The 22,030-nt window shown below is 37.8% G+C and overlaps 1 protein-coding gene, 1 long non-coding RNA gene and 1 pseudogene across 9 annotated transcripts in view; 2 read left to right on the top strand and 1 right to left on the bottom strand.

Moving 5' to 3' along the window:
- Slc25a26 (solute carrier family 25 member 26) overlaps nucleotides 1-16,506 on the bottom strand; it is a 169,037-nt gene extending 152,531 nt beyond the window's left edge. For 5 of the 8 annotated variants that reach the window (XR_015439137.1, XM_004854168.4, XM_004854169.4 and 2 more), the window contains exons 1-2: nucleotides 16,303-16,493; nucleotides 4,598-4,754 (exon numbers count right to left, since the gene is read on the bottom strand). Coding sequence is in view for 7 of the 8 variants with exons in the window: in XM_004854168.4 (XP_004854225.1) it covers nucleotides 4,598-4,754; nucleotides 16,303-16,335 (190 nt within the window). In the remaining variant the exon portion in view is untranslated. Of the gene's footprint in view, nucleotides 1-4,597; nucleotides 4,755-16,302 lie in introns of all 8 variants that reach the window. The other 3 variants (XM_021266014.1, XM_087181334.1, XM_087181335.1) reach the window with 1 other exon arrangement.
- LOC106010140 (serine/threonine-protein phosphatase 2A catalytic subunit beta isoform pseudogene) lies at nucleotides 13,344-14,398 on the top strand (annotated as a pseudogene).
- A 184-nt stretch (nucleotides 16,507-16,690) lies between the features above and the next one.
- On the top strand, nucleotides 16,691-17,979 carry LOC147826348 (uncharacterized). The gene is made up of 2 exons (XR_015439139.1): nucleotides 16,691-16,869; nucleotides 17,448-17,979. It is a non-coding gene; the product is annotated as an uncharacterized LOC147826348 (long non-coding RNA).
- The last annotated feature ends 4,051 nt before the right edge of the window (nucleotides 17,980-22,030 follow it).

Raw genomic sequence — 22,030 nt, 5'->3', positions numbered from 1 at the left:
ACATATACCTTAACTTAAATAAAATGTCTATGCTGTGTTTTACTGCTGGTTAATCAAAATAACCGTGGCTATTTTTTACTACATTAATTCACCTTCACAAGAAAACAATCAACTAGTAAATTAAAACTGGAAATTAAAATTTTAAAAAAGCTACCTCTATCACCATGAGCTAATCATACCTGCACATGAGGGCTTTAAAATTTGCTATGTACTGTTAATAAAAAGATGTTTATCCCTGCTATAAAAGATTAGCCATGAAAAATAAAGAAATTAAAAATTTATCTTTTGAAGGGTATTAGAACATATCACAGTCAAGGCTGAAACACTCAAGAAAATAGCCTCATAGAGAAAGTGAGTTCTTCAGTCAAAAAGTTTATAAAGGATCCTCAGGATGCTAATATGCCAAACAAGGAGGTATGTTAGCTACAGATAAGTAATTACCAATTCAGCAGTCTTATATAGCAAACATAGTTCACTCCTATATATTGTTCTTGACACAGCTTTCGCCACTTAGGTCCACTCATTAAATATACATCCATAACATCTTGAATGGCACTCAGCTGTATGCTTTGCAGCTACATGCACCCCACACCCACCTCATCCCTACCCAGGGGAAAGGGAGAAAGTGTCAAAAGTCCCTGGAACTACTTTAAGCTTATAAAACTTTCTGACTATATATTTTTGTATCTTTAGGGATGTAAGTTCCAACCCCCCTCCTTCCCCAACAGAGGGTGTCCAAAAAGGCTCCACTAATTAAAAATGATCATACTGTTAAGTTTCCAGTGAGGCTCTGAGCAAATTAAACCAAAGAAGGGGTGGGCTAATACATACACACTTCTAGTCCAAAATAAAACAGAAAGAACTATGGTTTCTCTCCACTCTCTTCTAAAAAGGGTATAAGGCTTCCTTTCTTTCTCTTTTGACTTCAATCCCATTCATCCCAACCTCTCACCTCTGTAGAACCCATTATCAAAAACGTCCACAGCCATTGTGATTACACTGGTGTTCTATATTTAGACTAGAACCTTAATCACCAGCAAAAGAAAAGAAAGGATCCAAAATGAACTAGGCACACACCTATAATCTCAGCACTGAGGGAGGCTGAGGCAGGAGGACTCCAAGTTAAAGCCCTGGCTGGGCAACTTCAGTAAGACCCTATCTCAAAATTTTTTTTAAAAAGGGTTGGGGATGTAGCTCAGTAGTATAGGGATCCTGGATTAAATGCCCAGTATCATCAAAGAAAAAGGAAGGAGAAGGAGAAGCAGCAGCATCCATCACCACCATCATTCAAAATACGTAGAAAGAAATAAAGCCCTTTCTGAATTCCTAGGATTTGAATTCTTCTCCTGCAGCCTCCATTCACCAAAGTTCTGTGGGTGTTGAAAAAGGAAAGTGAAGCAAGAAGAATATCATCTACACACACCTACACACACACACACGCACACAGAGAAAATCACATTCTATATCTAAACTCCAGGGGGAAGCATGTAAAATAGTCGTGTGATCTTAATGATAGCATCATGTACCCTATATACTACAGCTAATATTATACTTACTGACAATAATCCTTATGTGCAAAATGCAAAAGAAAAATATTTAAAGAAAAATGAGTCTATGTGAAGGAAAAAATCTTAACAATTGGTCACCCAAAGAAAGAGATTTAATGACATATGCTTGAGTAATCCCTTAGCTCAAAGATTCTCCACCTTGTTTGCACACTGGAATCACTTTTGAATTTTTTGGGGGGGTTACCAGGGATCAAACTGGGGACCCTTCACTTGCAAGGCAGGCAACAGAACCACTGAGCTAAATCCCTGGCCCCACTTTTGAATTTTTTAAAACTGCCAATGCCCAGGACACACCTCAGAGAACTTAAATCACAATCTCTAAAGGTTGTTCACAGGCATCTGTAGTTAAAACTTGATAGTGATCGGGTCGTTCCAATGTGAACAAACCCACTCCCTCTCCCACACTAAAACCATGCTTGACAGAGTAGATGCTTAATAAGGACTTGTTAGAACAAATTCTTGAAAGTACTAAGACATGAAAAAGTTCAAGGATAACCCCAAAATAGTTTGCTGTTCTACAGATTGCTGAGGGGAAGGGGAAAAAGAGAAAGACATAAAAAGACGGAAACACTTTTTCTCTTTCCCCATCTTATGTGAAAGGTGTGCTCAAAGACTGGGCATATATAAATGTCAGGTTACCTTAAGAAGAAAAATATCTCATGAATTATCCTGAAAAAAGAGAATGCAAACCCCAGAATTTATGAATCTCCTAGACCCATGATTTGGATTTGTGTTGTCATTTTTGCTTGTTGACCTAGTTTACTTTGGCGTGCCAGTAGCACACTCATCATGGTCTGGGGACATACCGTAGCTCAGTGGTACAGTACCCGCTTAGTGTGACTGAGGCCCTGGGTTCCATCCCCAGTGTGCCTACACACACGGGCACTCACAGAAAGCATCAAATACCAAGAAGTGGATTAAATAAAATAGATCATACTGATTATAGAGAGGGCCTTAAGTCACATGACTTCAAAACCAAAACAGAACACATTAGAAGGGGAATGTTAGTGAGAAACACTTGCTCATCTAAGAGCAATTTAAGAGTGAATGATCGAATGCCTCTTACACTCTCCTGTTCACAGGCATATCCACAGCAATGGTTATCCAACTAAACTTCACACTGAAATCACCTGGAAGCTATCAAAACTCCTGATAATCAGGCAATGCCTAGATCGATCAAATTTCTGGGGGAGGGCCACAGGCATTCTTATTTTTTAAAATTCTCCAAGAGATTCAAATGTGCAGACAAGGTTCAGAATCACAGCTCTAATCAAATTGATGTTGAAATAAAATCTTAAGAATTCTGACTGGGGGCCGGGGATTTAGCTCAGTGGTTTTGCCGCCTGCTGCACAAGCACAAGGACCCAAGTGCGCAAGGACCCAAGTTCAATCCCCGGTACCCAAAAAAAAAAAAGAATTCTGACTGGGTCTTGAAGACACTGGCATAGGAAAAGACTTTATGAACAAAACCTCAGTAGCACAGGAACTAGCACAAAGAATCAACAACTGGGATCTCATCATATTAAAAAGCTTCTGCACTGCAAGAGATACCACCAACAGAGCTAAGAGACCTACAATGTGGGAAAAAATTTTTAGCAGCTGTACCTCAGACAAAGGACTACTATCTAGAATATATAAGGAACTGAATAAAATCAGACCCCCCAAATATAAAGACCCAATTCAAATATGGGCAACTGAAATGAACAGACATTTCTCAGACAAAGAAGTAAAAGCAGCAAATAAATATATGAAAAAATGCTCAACATCACTGGTCATTCAAGAGATGCAGATGAAAACAACACTGAGATTCCATCTCACCCCACAAAGAATGGCTGCTATCAAGAAATCAACCAATAACAAATGTTGGCAGGGTTGTGGAGAGAAAGGAACCCTCCTCCATTGTTGTTGGGAGCGCAGACTGGTGCAACCACTGTGGAAATCAGTATGAGATACCCCAAAGAACTAGGACTAGAGGTCCCATTTGACCCAACTATTCCCTTGCTGGGTATCTTTCCAAAAGAATTAAAAGAATCATACCACAGCGATGTATGTGCACCCATGTTTATAGCGGCACAGTTTGTAATAGCTAAAGCTTGGAAACAGGCTAAGTGCCCATCAACTGGATACTGGATAAAGAACATGTGGGTTTTTTTTTTTTATAAAATGGAGTACTATTCAGCCATAAAAACGAGAAACTAGAGATATTTATAGCTAAATGGATCCATATCGAGGCCATACTCTTAAGTGAAATAAATAGGACCCACATGTGTAAATACTGAATAGTTTCTCTAGTGTGAGAAACGGAAAGTGTAAATAAGGATTAAAATGATTAAAATGAATAATTGATAATTTGACATAGGAAGAAAAGGACCACAGGAGTAGGGGAAGTGGGAGGGGAAGTGGAAAGGAAAGAAGGGAAAGGAAAAATTATGAGAAAAGGAAAAAATGGAAACAAAGTCTTTAAAAATAGGGAGGAGTGGAGCGGGTGAAGGGAGGACAGGGAATGGGAAAAAATAAGAACGAAGATACATCATGCACAGGTACAAGTACCCAATGATAAATGTAAATGTACTGTATACCTGAAATGTACCAATAAAAGAATTTAAGGAAAAAGAAAAGAATTCTGACTGGGAATCTTAACAAACCCACTATTTAAAGATTACTCATTTTGGTCTGGGGATTTAGCTCAGTGGTTCTGGCTCCTGCCTTGGAAGCACAAGGTCGGGAGTTTGATCCCCAGTACCAAAAACAAACAAACAAACAAAAAATGTAGGGCCGGGGATTTAGCTCAGTGGTTCTGCTGCCTGCCTCGCAACCGCAAGGATCCAAGTTCGATCCCTGGTACCAAAATAAAAAAAAAAGATTACTCATTTTAATTAAAGCATACTGTAATGGAATCTACTTATTCAAAAATGGATTAAAGAATAGAAAATAAATTCAGAAGATAAACTCCAATACATATATTCCATTCTGAAAACAAATTCCATTATCTAACTTTATAGCAGTGAGAATATAAATACAGTATTTACCATTAGGAAAGGATCCAATAGCAGTAGAAGGCACACCAGCATATATGCCACGAAAACCACCAGCCCTTTCAAATCCTTGGGGACTCTGTAGCCTGGTTTTAATGGTATCCAGAGGAAACAGTATCAGGTCAACAGAGGCACCTGCTACCCCACCAGCCTTTAAAAGGGGAAGGAAGAGAGAAAAAAAAATTACAATAAAATAAGCACTCTGTCATTTAGTACAGAGATAGAAGAAAAAAGTCTTTAACCCTGTGGAGGTCATGGGTCAGGTGTTACCCCTAAATACAGAATTTGTAAGAAGATTTTGTAACTCTCAGGTCAGCCATTACCTCTGAAGACAAACATATTTCTTATATTTTTTAGTCTAAACTTCTTTGCAATAGCCAAAGGACTACCTTAATCTAGAGATTTTCCTAGGAAAACAACTGCAATTGTGCTATATTTGCAAACTATAAATTTTGTATTAAATTTAATTTTTAAATAATTTTTAACAAATTATACTTACAGCAGACCCATGACTTATGAACTTGATTGGTTCCTGAGGGAGGGTTGGCTATAAGTCAGTACAGCTGAGATCTGGAAGTTTACCTGGGTACATACTACAGATGACAAGAGGGAGATGAATCTTCCTTTAACCTAATTAACCCAAATTATTCATGTCAGGCCAGTTGTATCTTGAGGGTCCACTGTATTTTTAAAACAAACAAGTCAAACACACTGGTATGTGCCTGTAATTTCAGCACTCTGGTGGCTGAGGCAGGAGGATTACAAATTCAAGCCCATTCTGGGCAACAGAGCATTTTAGCAAAACTCTGTCTCAAAATTTTAAAAAGGGGGCTGGGGATTTAGCTCAGTGGTGCAGCTGCCTGCCTCACAAGTGGAAGGTCCTGAGTTCGCTCCCCAGTACTGAAAAAAAAAACTGTAAAAAGGGTCTGGATATAGCTCAGTGCAAAGTTTAAAAAAAATTAAATTTTTAATATAGTCATGGCTTAAAAAAATGTTTGTAAAGAAAAGCAAACTTAGTGAGACTTTGTCTCAAAATAAAAAGTTTTTAAAAGATGGGGATGGACCTCATTGCAAAGCCCTGGATTCAATCCCTAAGACTGCATGTGCTCATATGCACATGAAGCCTCAGAGCCTCAGAAAGGTAACGGGTACAAAGTACAAAATCCTAATGATAATAAGGCAGTCACTTCTATTGATTTTTTGTTGCATCCTTCCAAACTTACTTTGGGTACATAACAAGCAAATTTTTAAAAATGTATATATATAAAGATACATAAAATAAAAGATGGTATAAAACATGCAATACTCTCAACATTGTTGAACAATTTATCTTGGTGATCTTTCCAAATTGGACCCAGTGTTACATTTCTTTCTTTAATATAGTGACTCTGTATCAAAAAACTTTTTATTGAGATCTGCAATCTGAAACAGCAAATATTCCTTATCCATCTAGATCTGTATTTTAGGAATCACACATCTAAAGATTAATATCGTATTCTCTCTACTGCATATTATATACGGGAATTCCTTCATAATTTTAAAATTAAGTAAATAAAACAGCATTTTTAAAAAGAGCTGGCCACATCTAATCATCTTCCAAGAAGTATGTTACCTCAGACATTCTATAAATTAAAAACTGATTAAAAACTAAGTTTGTGCCTCAGGACGACAGTGAAATACCTGCATAATATTTTATAATTGATTATACTTTAGTGAAAGAAAAGAAGAAATTTGGGAAAATTATCACAAAGTGTGTCAAAGAAAGGTCAATACACTAAAGGCATCATTTACAGATGTGAACTGAAACCAGACTACAATTAGCAGATGGAAGAAATGTGTAGAGAAAAACTCAACGTGATTCCCACATAGTAATTTTAACTGAATTGCTAACTTGTCCTATCTTTTGAATTCTTAACGATGTGAACATATTACTTCTTCAAAATATAAAAATTTACATTAAAAAACTACATATTCTATGCCACAAAAAAAAGAAGAATCGGTACCATTCAAATACACAGGCAAATCTCAAATTCAGTTGTTTCCATCCCTTGACTTCACAAAATTCTCACGTGGTGCAAAGCTTGATACTTAGCAAATACTGCACCTCTTTAAAACCACTGTAAGAGTTAACTGGAAAAATGAAATACTCTGATGAGAAATCCAATAATGCTTATTTTTAATTGACACAGGTAAATTACTAAAAACAGTTTACTAGAAAAGTATATTACCATAATTACCAATACTATAATACCACATGATCAACCTGAAAAACATGAAAGAACTTCAAAGACCACACAGGTCTATTGAGCACATAACTTAAAAAGATGTCACCAAAAAGAGCAAGAGATGTGCTAAGGGAGCTGACACCAAAAGAATACCAGGCTCCAGGTGTAGTCATGTGCCTGTAGTGCCAGGACATCCTGGAGGACGGCCTCAGCTCAAGAGTTCAAGACCAGCCAAGGTGAATATCATGAAATCCCATCACAAAAACAGTAAGAGAGCAATCAGTCACGTGGATTTTCTTTCTGGATATAAAGGTAGCCTTTCTCACTACTGGGCAAAGGTCCACAAGTAATAGAGGAAAGTAAAACAGCCACTCTTTTGTAATTTTTCATTATTTTTAAAAGGATTTTTATAAAATCAAAGTTAGTAAATGAAATATTTCTCTGCCTTTAATATATAAAACCTAATGGGAATGTATGATATGACTGATTACTTAAAAACATTCCATACTTTATTGTGATTTTCTCTTCATTCTTAAGAGAAGATTCAGAGAAATGCTTGCTATCTGCTGCTAAATTTTAATCAATAAATTACTCTTGTAATCTATTTGGCTACTTTACATGCATTGCTTCTCTAAAACTTCTTTCATAACAATTTTTATCTTCTAAGAATAAAATGACCAGATTCAAACTACTTATCTAGCAAAATACAAATCAAAAGTTACTGTTTCTGTGGATTTCAACCTTCTTTAAATTAGAGGTCATTTAAATTCATGAGAATGAAAACAAAAACAAAACAGTAATAGAGAACCAGAAGAATAAGAATACCTATATAGTTAGGCATATAACATATTTAAGATTTAAATATAAAAGTTATAGAATGCCTCTAATTTTACATCAATATTGTTTTGTACATAATTGTACAAGTCAACATCAACTGAAGTATAAGAAGCTCTACCAAATTTTTTTTTTGCTGCTTAGGCTGAGAAGTTTATTATGATCAGTTATCCAAAAAGTTACCAGGCAATTGACTAGTTTCAAGATTTACGGTAGCTTACACTGAAAAATTGTAAAATTATAAATAAAAAACTAGACAAAACCCAAATAAAGAGAATAACTCAGGTAACCAGCAAGGTGTGCATCATGGTTTGTGTCTAGATGTCCCCCCCAAAGCCTCATACAGTCTTAGATAGGGCTTTTTCAGAGGTGGATCTAGAGTTCGTGATGCTGGGATTAAGGGTGTGATTACTCAATCAGTCTACTGATTTCTTTGGCACTGCCCTAATCCCAGTATCCGAGATGGAATATAAAAAGGGCAGAAAGAGGCTGTTAAGGACCCTTGTTACTTTTGCTGTCTTCTGCCACCATCAACTGTTGCCCCTCTGCTGTGTGCCACTCTGCCTTGGAGCCAGCTGATTATGGACTGAAGCTTCTACAAAGTGTGAGCTAAATAAACCTTTGTCAGGTATTTTGTCTCAGCAATGATAGAAAAGTAATTAAGACAGTGTGCTATAGCATAACAATTTATCAAAGTCTCAAAATCATAAACACAGAAAAATATATGACCATGGTTTAAATACATGTCATGGTTTAAGCATGAAGTGTCCCCCAAAGACTTGCATTGAGGGCTTGATCCCCAGTCCAGCAAGGTTCAGACATGGTGCCTAGAGAGGTGAGTGGATCATGAAGGCACTAACCTCATCAGCTGATTAATCTCCGACCCCTTCTCTCACTCTGCTTCCCTGCTGCCATGGATGGAGTGGGTAGCTTTGCTCCACCATGCATTCTGCACCATGATTTTCAACCTCTCTCAGCAATCTGGCCAAACTACTATGGACTGAAACTTCAGAAACCAGAAGCCAAAATAAAATCTTTCTTCCCTTTAAGTTGGTTATGTCAGCTATTTAATCACAGAAACAGAAAGCTAACACACTACCTTAAGTTAATAAATGCAAAAAATGCTGGAAGGCTATAGAATGGAAGTGTTTAATTAGTGCTTTGAACTTATCATGGGAATTTAAAAGGTCAAACTATAAGCTAAAAAGCCTTTTTTCTTAAAAGGAGGTGTCTTAGTTACTTTTCTTGTTGCTGAGACAAATACCCAACACCCAAAATTAAAGGAGAAATGATTTACTCTGATTCATGGTTTGTAGGTTTCAATTCACAGTTGGCTGGCTCCAAGTCAAGGTGGCATGGCAGAGGGCCATCACAGAGGAGAAAGTGTTAATGATGAAGAGGAGCCAGGAAGACAACAAAGTAGCAAAGCAGCGAGGAAGCTGCAGCAGCAGCCTGCCTTTCCTTTTTATCCTTTCCAGGCTACCCACCCTTTGGGTGGTGCCACCCACACCCAAGGAGGGCCTTCCCGTTATCCAACCCAGAACTATGCCAAACCAATCAGTGGACTAATTTAGTAATCACATACCCTTAATCACAGCATCACACACTTAATCACAGCATCACACACCCCAGATCCAGCCACCTCTGAAAAGCCTCACCTATAAGCTCACAAGGCTTTGAGGGGACATCTAGACACAAGCTATAAAGGAAGCTATCATGATGACAAAAAAATCTTCACTGGTTAACCTCAGGACAAAACCAAACCATGTAATTTGACTTAGCAACATCAACACAGGCCACCAGCCAAAAAGAATCAGCCATAAAATCACCATGGCTTCGCAGGGGAACCATTCCTCCCTGACATCCTTACTTTCTTCCACAACCAAGTGGCTATCTGTGATCCAAACCCATCCTCATTGCAGAACTGTTGCCTCTGCCTTCTGTCATCACTTCTTCTCCACCTGCCATTCTTTCTCCCTGTAGCACTTCTTGCCCTTTTTGCACTACATACAGAGTAAAGTGCAAATTTCACTTTACCACTTTCCAGCCTATAAATCTTCCAAACTTTCCAACAGCCTGAAGATGGAGAACAAAAGCCCAGATTAGCAGAGCCTTGTAGTTCTGGAAGATCTAGACTCCATCTACCTTTCCATCTACAAGTGCCACTATTTGAACTATGGTCACTACCTCCTTGTCACCTTAACCTCTCCATGTCATCTGACCTTCCTCATTTCAAGGATGTGGTACAGATACTTCCCATTCCTTCACTTTAGGTTTAGATAGTTTCATTGTTTCCAGGCCATGATCAAAATTCTAATGATACAGTTGAGGATCTGACCATCTGTTCAATGTCTGTCCTACTAGACTCTAAGATCTATGTTTTGTTTACTCATATTCCCTGAATCAGCACACAGGAGGCATTCAATAACTATGAAAAGGACTACTAAGAAGGTACTACAAATCAACTTTTTAAAAAAACACGCTGAGTTTTTTTTAAATAGCAAAAGACAGGACTAAGTGACTCCTCAAAGTAAAATACAAATAAACCAGGTATGGTGGCATATCTCTATAATCCCAGCTATTTGGGAGATGGCCATAGGATCACTAGGCCTAGGAGTCCAAGGCTGGCCTGGCCAACATAGCGGGACACCATCTCTCTAAAAGGAAAAAAGAAAAATACAAATGGCCAGAGAAATATGAATTGATGATCAAATGAAAATATTTCTCAATTAGAAAAAACTAAAAACATGAATACTTATAGGCACTTATAATGGAAACATTATAATCTACTGGAAGACAATTTGGCAAAATGAAAATTTAAACAATCAAGCCTTTTGATCTAGTTATTTTATTCCTAAACACTGCTTCCACAGATGTAAATCGACAAATACACAAGGATATCGGCTACAGCATTGTTTTTAATACTAAAAAAAAAACCCCAAAAACACTAAAAATCTAAAAGTCCATCTAAAGGGGTCATATTAAGTAAATTATGTTGTATTCAAATAATGGATTGCTACACAGCTTTTAAATAAACAAGGTTAATCTGTACTTAACTAGCAAAAAAAAGATGATTAAAATATACAGCAAATGTTTAAATTAAAAAAATTATTACAGTAAAAGATACATTGACATTAATCCCCATCAAAATACTCCCTCTTGCTTCAAACACACCTATCCCATCCTTCTTGCTGCTTTCTGAAGCAGTTCTGGAAGTCCTCTTTCACGACTGTCTTTACAAGATGTGATAAAAAAAAAAAAATACAGTGAATGCTGCTGCCAAGCATCATCTAAATGTACAGATATAACAGTGTATCTTTATCCACCTTATTCACCAGATGTGGCACCACGTGACTTCTGGCTCATTTCCAAAGTCAAAAGGACCATTAAAGGTATGTTTTGCATTGATTTAGGACGTTAAGGCAGCCATGACAGTACAACTGAAAACACAAATGAGGACTTCCAGAACTACTTCAGAAAGTGACAAGCAGGATGGGGATAAGTGTGTTCAAGGTCAGTAGTATTCTGATGGAGATTAATGGCAGGCAATTCATAGCACTGAGGTAAATTATTGCAACAACTTTTTAAATGTAAATATTCACCACAGTTTTCAATCACATCCTATACACTCCCACATTCTTGTCAAAAATCCTATCTGTTCTTATGACTGCAACCAAATACCACATTCCTCATAAAGCTGTCTCCAATCTCCCAGTCAGAATTAAAAGCTACTTCAGTGACTCTATATTTTACACAGGTACTGTGATGTCTCACACGAAGATCCTTCAGAATACAAGCCAAGTCAATTTCCTTTTTCTTCCTAAATATCTAACTCAGAACCACTTACATAGCCCAGCTTCCCAAATAGAACTCTAAGGTGATGAAAAAACACTTTGTAAAAGAGTAAGTGTTCAGCAGGTGTGGTGGCACACATCTGTAATCCCAGCTACTTGGGAAGCTGAGGTAAGAAGATAGAAAGATTGAGGCCAGCCTTGATAACTTAGCAAAACTCTTTCTCAAAATAACATTAAAAAAAAAAGTCTGGAGATGTAGCTCAGTGGTAGGGCACTAGTCTAGCATATGCAATACTGGGTTCAATCCCCAGTATTGAAACAAAAAGCAAAACCAAAAGAGTAAATGCTCAAAAACTACAGTAGTCACTGGTTGTTTCTGTTCCCAGTTTGCTACAGTACCTGTGTGACTGAAAGTATCTGCTATTCTTTGCTTTTTGTGAACACACTGATAGGTTTCTGACATATTCAAGGAGGATTCTCCAAAACTCCTCTTATCATCACCTCCTAATGAACTATGTATTCATTTTATAAGTATAGTAATTTTCAAGAATGCAATAATAGTTCTAGAATTTGACTTGCCTATTCTTTCATCTCTCCAGAAACTGTTCCAGATTAAAAATTGCCTAAAAATACTGATTTAGGATCAGACTGACAGACCTGCTCAATATCAACTGGGTCTCCTTAGAAAGCTATTGAACCTCTCTGAGCCTGTATTTCTCCATCTACAAATTGAGGGAAAACAGTATTCACACTTTTTGAGTTTTTGAGAATTACATTCAATTAAATGAACCTGTTATATATTCAGCAAAATACCTGGCTCTTAACCAATTCTCAATATAAATGAGCTATTATTTTTCAAATTATGTTACTATCAATATATACAAGCTATTATTTTTAGAATCCTATAAGTATCCTTCAAAGTTTACTGATATCAATATTGGTATGCCAATATTAAAAACCATGAAAAAACCAAGGAGTCTTTTACCAAAGACTAAAGGTTCCATTTACAACCTCAATTAATAAATTCACATATTAAAATTTCTAAAATCAAATCTTTCTCTAGCAGTAATCAATTAAAAGCTCTCTCAAAGTCTGCTCTGGTCAAAAATCACTCATGGAATGACTCAACAGAAAACAAATCATGCAAGGCATGGCAGGAATAGTTCAGTATCAACTCAAAAACCTAAGAGCAATGTTAGTGTTCAAATTGCTTTATGATCCTTGGATTTGAACTTAAGTATTTTTTTAAAAGATGAATACCAAATTGTACTTACATGACTTCAGCTATGGAAAAGCTACATAGCACATGTTACAGGGCTCAGTAAACAGTTGCATCTATAGTTGCAGTAACAAAACTAGTAACTGGTTTTTTGTTGGTTGGTTTTGCAGTGCTGGGAACTGAATGCAGGGCATTAAGCATGACAGGCAAGCAGCTTACCATTGAAATACACCCCCAGCCCTCTAACATCTGTCTCCTTGAAAGCAGAGATCATATATTTCAGGAATTCTAAAGCAAGTAACAGGGCAGAGGGCAAATAATATATCTGCTTAAACAGCTAAGAGAGACCTGATTTACAAAGGTGAGATCATTTGGGGTGTAAGTTTTACCTTTTACTTGGCATTTTATAAATGTTAGTCAAATTTTATTTGTAAAATAAAAAATTTCATTAAATTATCAAACACTGAAAATTTCTAAATATCCCTCTCTTCCGTTAAAAGAAAACTAAGAAAGGAAAGGTAGTCCCCCTAAACTATGTGTTGAAAGAATAAAATGTTTTTTCCTTTAGCTGGAAAGAAACCTAACTTCTTGCAACTTCCACTCATTGATTCTAATTTAACCCTCTACAAATACACAGCAGGGAAGGGGTGCAGGCCACAAAGGACAACAAGGTGTTCATCAAAGAGCTGGACCAGTGGACCAGCTGAATGAGAACCAAGTCTGACTCTGTGCAAAAAGGCTAAGGAAATTTTAAAAGAACCAAATGTGCAAGAGGTTCATTGTCCTGTTACATCTAAGGAGATGCACATGGCCAATTTCATGGCTTTATGGAACTCTTCAAAATTGGTGAAAAATCCCCAGATAAAACTATCTATTCACGGGCCGGGGATTTAGCTCAGTGGTTCCGTCGCCTGCCTCACAAGCACAAGGACCCAAGTTCCATCCCCAGTACCAAAACAAAAAAAACACTATCTATTGATGGGTGACTATGTAGACAGCCATTATTCTGTGAAGACTATGACTCTTCTTATAGCATTAAAGGTGTGTTATTCTCAACACGTTGTACAATACTGAGAAGAAATCATCAGAGCCAACAAATTACCCAAGTAATTACCCAAGCTTTTATGATGAATATCATTGAAAATATGGAAATCCCAATGTTTGGAAATGTTTTACAGATCTGTTTATCTTCCAGTTGAAACTTTAGTAGAAGGACAGATATTCTGCCTCTGTGGTGGCCTTTCTACATCCATAGATATAATACACTGGATCATATAAAAGCCCTGCATCATTTACAAGTAAGTTCCACGTGAGGGCCCAATGTGTGATCTATTATGGTCAGAAGCAGATGATTGTGGTGGATGGGGTATCTCACAAAGTGATGCTGGCTACAGATCTGGACATTTCTGAAGCATTTAACTATGCCAATGGTCTCACAATGGTTTCACATACCCACCAGCTTGTAATGGGGGATACAACTAGTGCCGTGATTGGGATGTGGTTATCACATTCATTCAACACATCCAATTACTGTTATTGTTGTGGGAACTAGGCTAAGATGGAATTAGATGACACCTTAAAATACTCTTTTCTTTAGTATAAACTAGCACGTCATCGTGGAGAGCCTCATGTTTGTTACTCAGCACACCCCAAACTGGTGCTTAAAATTCCTCCTGGGGAAAACTGCCTTTGTAGCTTTAATATAATAATAACGTTGCTTTAAAAAATATATATATATATATACACATATATATACGTATATATGTGTATATATATATATTTAAAGCAACAGTAATTATTATTTTTGTAACAAACTCTGATCTGTCTTGGCATTAATCCACATCTAGACCAAAATGTGCCACACTAACAATGAACATTTAGTACAATTTGAGACTGAAATTTAGTATGCTATGTTCCAAACTGGGCAATCTAACAGTTTACCTTCTAGTTAACTGTAGCACTGTAACTATTTTCCTCTGGACTGCTCAAGCAAAAAGGGTAACTGCTTCATATCTGTCTGCGTTTATTTGGAAATTTTAGTTAAGGTGTTTAACAGTCATGGATTAATAGAGCTGGAGTTTTATTTAAGAAAAATTCACAGGATGACTTCCACTATCTATTTAACAAAGAAAAGATTCTTCCTCGGAGTATGCTATCATAATATTAAACAGATTTACTTTCATTTAAAAACATAAAAAGTATACTTTTCTGTGTGTATCATACCTTAATAAAATTCATTTTTAAATTACTCTTCTTTCGTTAACTCTAGCACTCACCTTTGTTTTGCAACTGCTGACTTCAGAGACTGTATAAGGAACAGTTAAGAAAATGGAATCCAATGTTGCACCGCCTAGGCTGGAATCTGAGCACCAACACTTACATAAACTGGATCTTATTTGTGTGGTTTTGCACAAATTATCTAACTTCCCTGTACCCCAGTTCTCTCTAGTTGGAAAACTAAAGCATAATTTCAATTGTTTGTAAGAATTAAATGGAATATTATATATAAAGAATGTATCCCAGCTCCTATTACAAGAATGTTAGTTGGCAAAACTATTGCTAACTCACCTGCTAGACAGAAAAGTTTCTTGCAAGTGGTAACATATCTTTTTATATCACTGTAGACCTTGCTTATATAAGTCTCAACAAAACTAAATTTAAAGCCATCACCCCACAAGCCTAAGGCACCCTTCCTACATATATTCCCATAATGCCCTGAACATAGCCCACCTGTCACTTATCCCAACAGTCATTTACTATTTTGTCTCCAACACCTAAGCCTATAAGCAGGTCTATCTTGTTCACCACTTTATCTCCACTAAATGCCTCCAAACATTGGCTACCTAAGTGAACAAATGCCTTCGGGCCTCCATTTTCCCTGTGAGAGGCACTTAAAAAATATGCGTTTATTATCTGCCTCTGGGGCTCCTCCCCATTGAACAGCCACTCAATCTACCGTATTCACTGCTGCACCTAATTATCCTCTACTGGACCTGATAAAACAGGAGCCCCAAAATATATGAAAGGATTTTTTTGTTTGTTTTTAGTTTTAGATGTTACGATGTGTTGCCATTATAATTTTTTTGAAGGAATTATGTAATAAAACTCTGTATTGACTCCACAACTTATCTGTGCTCATGTTCCTCAAGGCCTAAACCCGGGAGCTGAATAAGCAGATTAATTGTATACTGAATGAATGGATGGATTTGTCATTGTCTTAAAACAGGTAAAAGATACAGCAAAATGACAACCGTAATCTTGGATTGTGGGACTGTAAGCGATTTGATTAAGGCTTTGTTTTTGTTTACACACAGACTTCTTTAGTTCCCAAGTTTAAAGTGACTATAGTGTATAATGGAAGCTCCTTTCTCTTTAAATAAACGAGCATGCAGAAGACCATAAGCAGAGTAGCCCTCGTTCCCTCTTTTTGATGTCTGGCAGAACCGACACGGCTCGAGGCTAGGCACCGCGGCTGCCCGGGATCCAGCCACGCGCTGGGTCCCAGATCTAGCTCTCAGTGACCCGGGACGCAAAACCGAAAGAAAGTGCAAGGGCAGAGAAGCCGTCACGGGCTTCAAGGCCCGACCTCCGCAGTCCGAGAAAACTACCCCACTCTCCGGGACTCACCACCAGCGAGACCACGAACCCCGGCTGGTTCATTTCCCCGCAGGACAGGTCAAGGTTACAATTAGAAACAGCAGAAACAGAAGCCGCTCACGGTCCCGCGCTCTGGGCGCCGCCATCTTTGGGCGGGACCCATAGTGACTGCACTTCCGGGTCCCCTTGACGTAAAACCACAACAACTACACGTGCAACACCGAGGTGCTAGGCCAGGGGTGGGGGTCGGGCGGCTGTTAAGAGTCTGGAGGCTCTTCTTTTCTTTCGGTTTTCAGCAGTTGAAGCGTAAGGATGAAGGAACTCTCGCGAGTAAAAGATCCCTGCCTAGGCTTTAGGAGAGAAGAGTCAGACCGCGAGGGCAAGGTGAATTCAAAACGAGGAACTCTAACTCGGCGTGGTGGCACATGCCTGTAATCCCATCGCTAGGGAAACAGAGGCAGGAGGATTACAACAAGCTCGAGACCAACCTGGGCTACTTAGCGAGTTCAAGGCCATCCTGAACCACATCTCGAAAGAAGGACCCTGGTGACTGTTCTGGAACGAGGGACGCTGAAGGGGCAGGTTTAGTTTCAAGAGGTGAGACCTGTGGTTTTCTATTAAAAATCCAAATAGTTTATTTCGTTTCGGTATTATCTTGGTATTAGCTCTACAAGTTTTGTCTGAATTTATATTACAGAAATTATTAGACAATTCAGTCATAATTAGTTACATTAACTTATCATTATTAAAAATAGACAAAAATATTGCCTAAGTTTCCTTACTTGACCTAAAAATTAGCATCATTCACTTCTCCTTACTGGTATTTATTGCACTTAAAACTACTTGTTCAAGAGAGTAGAATGGTGGTTATTAGAGGATAGAAAAGGGAGGAGGGAGGCGACAGAAGGAGGTTAGATAGTCAGGCTCAAAAATACAGTTAGATAGGCCCGGGGATTTAGCTCAATGGTTCTGGTGCCTCCCTCTCAAGCGCAAGGTTCCGAGTTCGATCCCCAGTACCAAAAAAACAAAACAAAAAATACAGTTAGATAGGGACCGGGGCTGTGGACCAGCAGTGGATGAGTGCCCATCATGTCCAAGGCCTTGGATTAGGAGGAGGAATACGTCCTAGTGTTGTACAGCATAGTAGGATAACTATAGTTTACAATTTGTTACAGGTTTTTAAAAGAACTAGAAGAGTTTGAAAGTTCCCAAGAGAAATAATAAAAGTTTAAGATGGAAATGCTAACTACTCTTATTTGACTATGATGCATTGTGTGCATGTATTCAATTATCACACTGTACCCTCATAAATATGTATAATTACTATGTGTAAAAAATAAAATAGAATAATTTTTTAAATTTACTTATTTACTGCTTCATCATGTTGGCTGTTGTATCTATACATACGTCTCAAAGTCCATGTTATTAAGTACCTAATAAAAGTTTCCTGGAGTGGACCTGTCTTTGTTTACTAAATATATCTCTTCTCACTTTCCGTATATATTAGGAGCCCTCTATATCTCAGATGTGATGCTAGGTGACTGATGGACATTTTCTCACTTAATCTTCACATCAACCCTATAAGATAAGCACCATTATCATCCACATTTCACAGAGGACCCTGATGATCCAAGAAGTTAAACTACCAATCCAAAATTACAGTAAACACATTAGAGACAAGACTGGAAATCTGCTTAGTGGATTCATCATCTTTTCTCAAAACACTTGTAATAGCCTTAGCAGGCTCTTATCTGGACTTTCTTCAATCCATCTTGCATAACACTGCTACAAACTGTATTCTTTCATAGATAAAATCATTTGGAAATGAATAGCAGAATAGCTTTAGGTGTCAGATGAGATTCAAGTTCTGAGTTATCACCTACTTGATTTATGTATAACTTCTCTAAGATTGAGTTCTCTACTCATCGTGAGACACTGTCTCCTCATTTTTCCCATATGCTTCCTCTACCAGAACACTTTTCTTTATGCTGCCTGCAAAACATTAGTCCTCAGCTGCCTGCCACATATCCTCTGCCATAGGCTCTCTCCAACCATATGTGGCAGCAAGGAGTCACATATATGTGGCCACAGAAGTTTGAGATTCAGATCCGCATAAACAGAGAAGAGCCGTGTAATGATTTTTAAAAGATGAAAGTTTATTATAAAAGTACAGCAGATATGAGTATAGTCAAATAATACATTACTGCACAATGAGGCAGGAGACAGCACCAAGGATGAAGGGGAATCCTCTGGGAAAGGATCTTGCATGAGACCGACCCTTTGGCAGGGAAGAGAGAAAAGGTCACACCACATCTATTTTTTCAGTTTCTTAAGTGCTGTGTTCAGACAAAAGTGGCTTGGTGTCAACAGACCTGAGTGGCTAGAAGGAATCGTTCCCAGCCTTGACTAGAGCCTGGGAATGGTTGGGCCATTGGGTGTCAATAGTTATCTCCATACCTTCCTTTCTCAGGAGATAGCCTCTGAAGAAAGGCAGCAGCCAAGGTCATTTCAGCAAACACCTGCATTTTGCTGTCTCTTATTTCTAACCCTTTCCCTGACACCATGATAGTTCCCTTCCTCAAGGTCAGCAGGAGAATCTTTGCTTCTGCTCTTTGTCTCTTTGAAGGGCTCATGTAATTCAGTGTGGCTCACCCAGGATAGTGTCCTTTGATTAACTCAAAGTTAACCTTACGTACATCAGCAGAATTTCTTTTGTCATAGAATGCAGTATATTCATGATAGTAATGTTGCATCATAGTAAGGTCCTGCTCATACTCAAAGGGAGTGATTACATAAAATGCATACATTAGAGGCAGAAATTTTGAGGGTCATCTGAGAATTCTGCCTACTATATTTTTCCTATAACCGCTCATTGGTGGGCTTCTCAAAGGCCATCACCATTGTATTAATAGATTTTAGTAATGTTCCCCTCACAGCCCTTCCACCTACTTCCTGGTACCAAGGTACTCCCATAGTTCAGGAGTCAGAACAGCACTCTATCTCCAAGTACCAAAATCTATATCTGTTTCTGAATAAAAAAATTAGCAGTTTAAAACAAAAAACTTTTATTACCTCATAGTTTCTGTGGGTCAAGATTCTGGGAGTGCTTCAGCTGCATGGCCCAGTGTCAGGGATTCTCATGAGGTTGCAGTAAAGATGTTGGCCTGGGCCATATCTTAAAATATGATTGAGACTGGAAGATCCACTTCCAAGATGGCTCACTCCCATGCCTGGCAAATTAGTACTAGCTATTGGCAGGTGACCTCAGTTTTTTACTACATGGACCTCTTCATAGTGCTGCCTGAGTTTCCTCATGATATAGCAACTGAGTTTTCCCAGATGGAACAATTTATAAGAAAAGCAGACAGAAACTACAATGTCCATTATGACTTGCCTCAAAAGAAACTCAGTTGTCATTGCAATAGCCTTTTGGTTACACAGTTTATCCATATACTGTATTATGGGATTGGACTACACAGACTACACAAAGGTATGAATATCAGGAAGGATCAATGGCTGTCATACTGGAAACTACCATATAAAGGAAATGCAAGTGAAAACCACAATAGGATATGACAACATCTGTAATCTCAGCATTCTAGGAGGCTGAGGCAGAAGGATTGCAAGTTTGACCCCAGCCTTGGCAACTTAGCTACTTAGTGAACCCTGTCTCAGTGAGTAAAAAAAAAGATATGACTACACACTCTAGTGGCCAAAATTTAGAAGACCAAAAAAAGAACAAACAGCAAGGATGAAAAGAAATTTATATATTGTTTCGGGGAATTTAATATGGTATAACCACTATAAAATATAATACTTCTCTTAAGAAACAAACACATTCATACCAAAAATTTTGCATTAATGTTCAAAGCAGCTTTATCCATAATAGGAAAAAATTGAAATGTCCATCAATTAATGAGTGGATAGACATACTGTGGTGCATCTTTACAATGGAATATTGCTCAGCAATGAAAAGAAATGAATTTACTGATCTGTGCGACAACATGAAGTAATCTCAAAGCATTATGCTAAGTGAAAAAAGCCAGATATGAAAGGCTACATACAAATGCAAAATTATAGTAACAGCACATAGGTAGTTTCCAAGGGCTGGGGTAGGGACAAGGCTTGGCTGAAAAGGGACACAACAAATATTTTGCAATGATAAAAATATTCTTTCATTCTTGTGGGAGTTGCAGGGATGTATACATCACTAAATGCATTGCCTCACAATTAAAATGGATCCATTTAATATATATAACATATCTCAATAATGTTTTTAAAATATGAGCATCTCATTAGATTATGAGGAGTAACACATCCATGTGAAGTACTCAGCCTAGTGCTTGGCATATGGAATATATTAAATGTACTGTTTTCCTATTTATAGATTCCAAATATTCTGAGAAGCTGATAAATTATTAAAGTGCAAAAGCACATTGGAAATACACTAACGAGGCAGGAAATTAAGAGCATGGCAAAGTAGCCAGTGAAGTGGGCATGAACTGTCAATTATAATGTTCCGAGACACGTGCACAGAACAGTTCCCAAAGCCCTTCACGTGGAACCAGTCAGAGAGTGCTATTTTCAACTCTTTTTGCAAGAACCCAAGCGGGTTTTTTGATAGAACAGTCTAGACCAGATGTCAGCCTGAGGAGTGTCTCCACTGGGCTCTTGGCCACTGTGTTCTCTCTTTCACAGTGGTCCGCACTCATCCTGTAGAATGTGCTTATTTTCCTACATTTACGTGGCCTAAACTTGCACTAAGAGCCTGGTTCTTTTCTTTTCATACCTTTAATGAATGTAAAGCCTGAATACCTTTTGTGCCTGTCTTGACCAAGTCTAAGGTCAGGACAGAAAGAACCTGGAGACCACCTCTAGAAGGATACTTCAGCACCCCACAACCCAGTAACATTGCCATAACTTCCTAAGTGAAAACATTTCCATTTAATAATGTTCTTGAAAGTTTTAGATACAACTCTCCTCTCCAAGAAAAAATTAAACCTAGACTTTAGATTAGAATTTTAATAGTTCCTTTGCTCTAAAATTAAGAAAAAAACTCCCTTCAATATAAAATTTTTTTTTTTTTTGAGACAGGGTCTCACTATGTAATTCAGACTGGCCTTAAACTCACAGCAATCCTCGAACCTCAGCCTCCCAAGGGCTGGCATTACAGGCATGGGCCACCACATCAGGCTAGACTAACTTCTTAAGAAGAAATTTTGTTGATGTCATTTTCTGGAGCCTTTCATAATCAAGATGAAATATACATTCTTTTACACAAAGGTCGAGATTTTACCAAGTAATTCATGAAGTCACTGAAAGCCACTTTAGTAAATACAGATATTAAAATATGGCCTGGGGGTTCCTTCTCATGGAATGCTATCAGAAAGACTCATTTCTGTTTGTCCACGCCTTTTAAATGGAGGTGGGTGTCTTTTTCTTTGTATCTGCATGCCTGTTTTGCAAGCAGAAATGGGACCCAGAGCCTCTCCAATGCTAGGTAAATGCTTTACCACTGAGCTACATCTCCAGCCCTAAATGCAGTATTTCAGTGTGCCATCATTATTACTACAATGCAAGCATGTAATGTTTTCAAATCTTTCATCTTAAAAGATACAGGCAATGTGGTAAGCACTGTTTTGCATTATACATGTGACATAATAAAGCTTCTCTCATTTAAATCTATCACTGTAAGCTAAGCTTACTTTTAAACAAGCTTTTTTTTTTTTTGGTACCAGGAATCAAACTCAGGACCTTG

Source organism: Heterocephalus glaber, unplaced genomic scaffold, assembly GCF_053883595.1.
Source record: "Heterocephalus glaber isolate CG9 unplaced genomic scaffold, H.glaber_assembly_v1.0 deba00001472, whole genome shotgun sequence".
In the NCBI taxonomy this organism is placed as follows: Eukaryota; Metazoa; Chordata; class Mammalia; order Rodentia; family Bathyergidae; genus Heterocephalus; species Heterocephalus glaber.
Note: the sequence above shows the minus strand (reverse complement) of the source record. Positions and strands in the feature narration are given on the sequence as shown.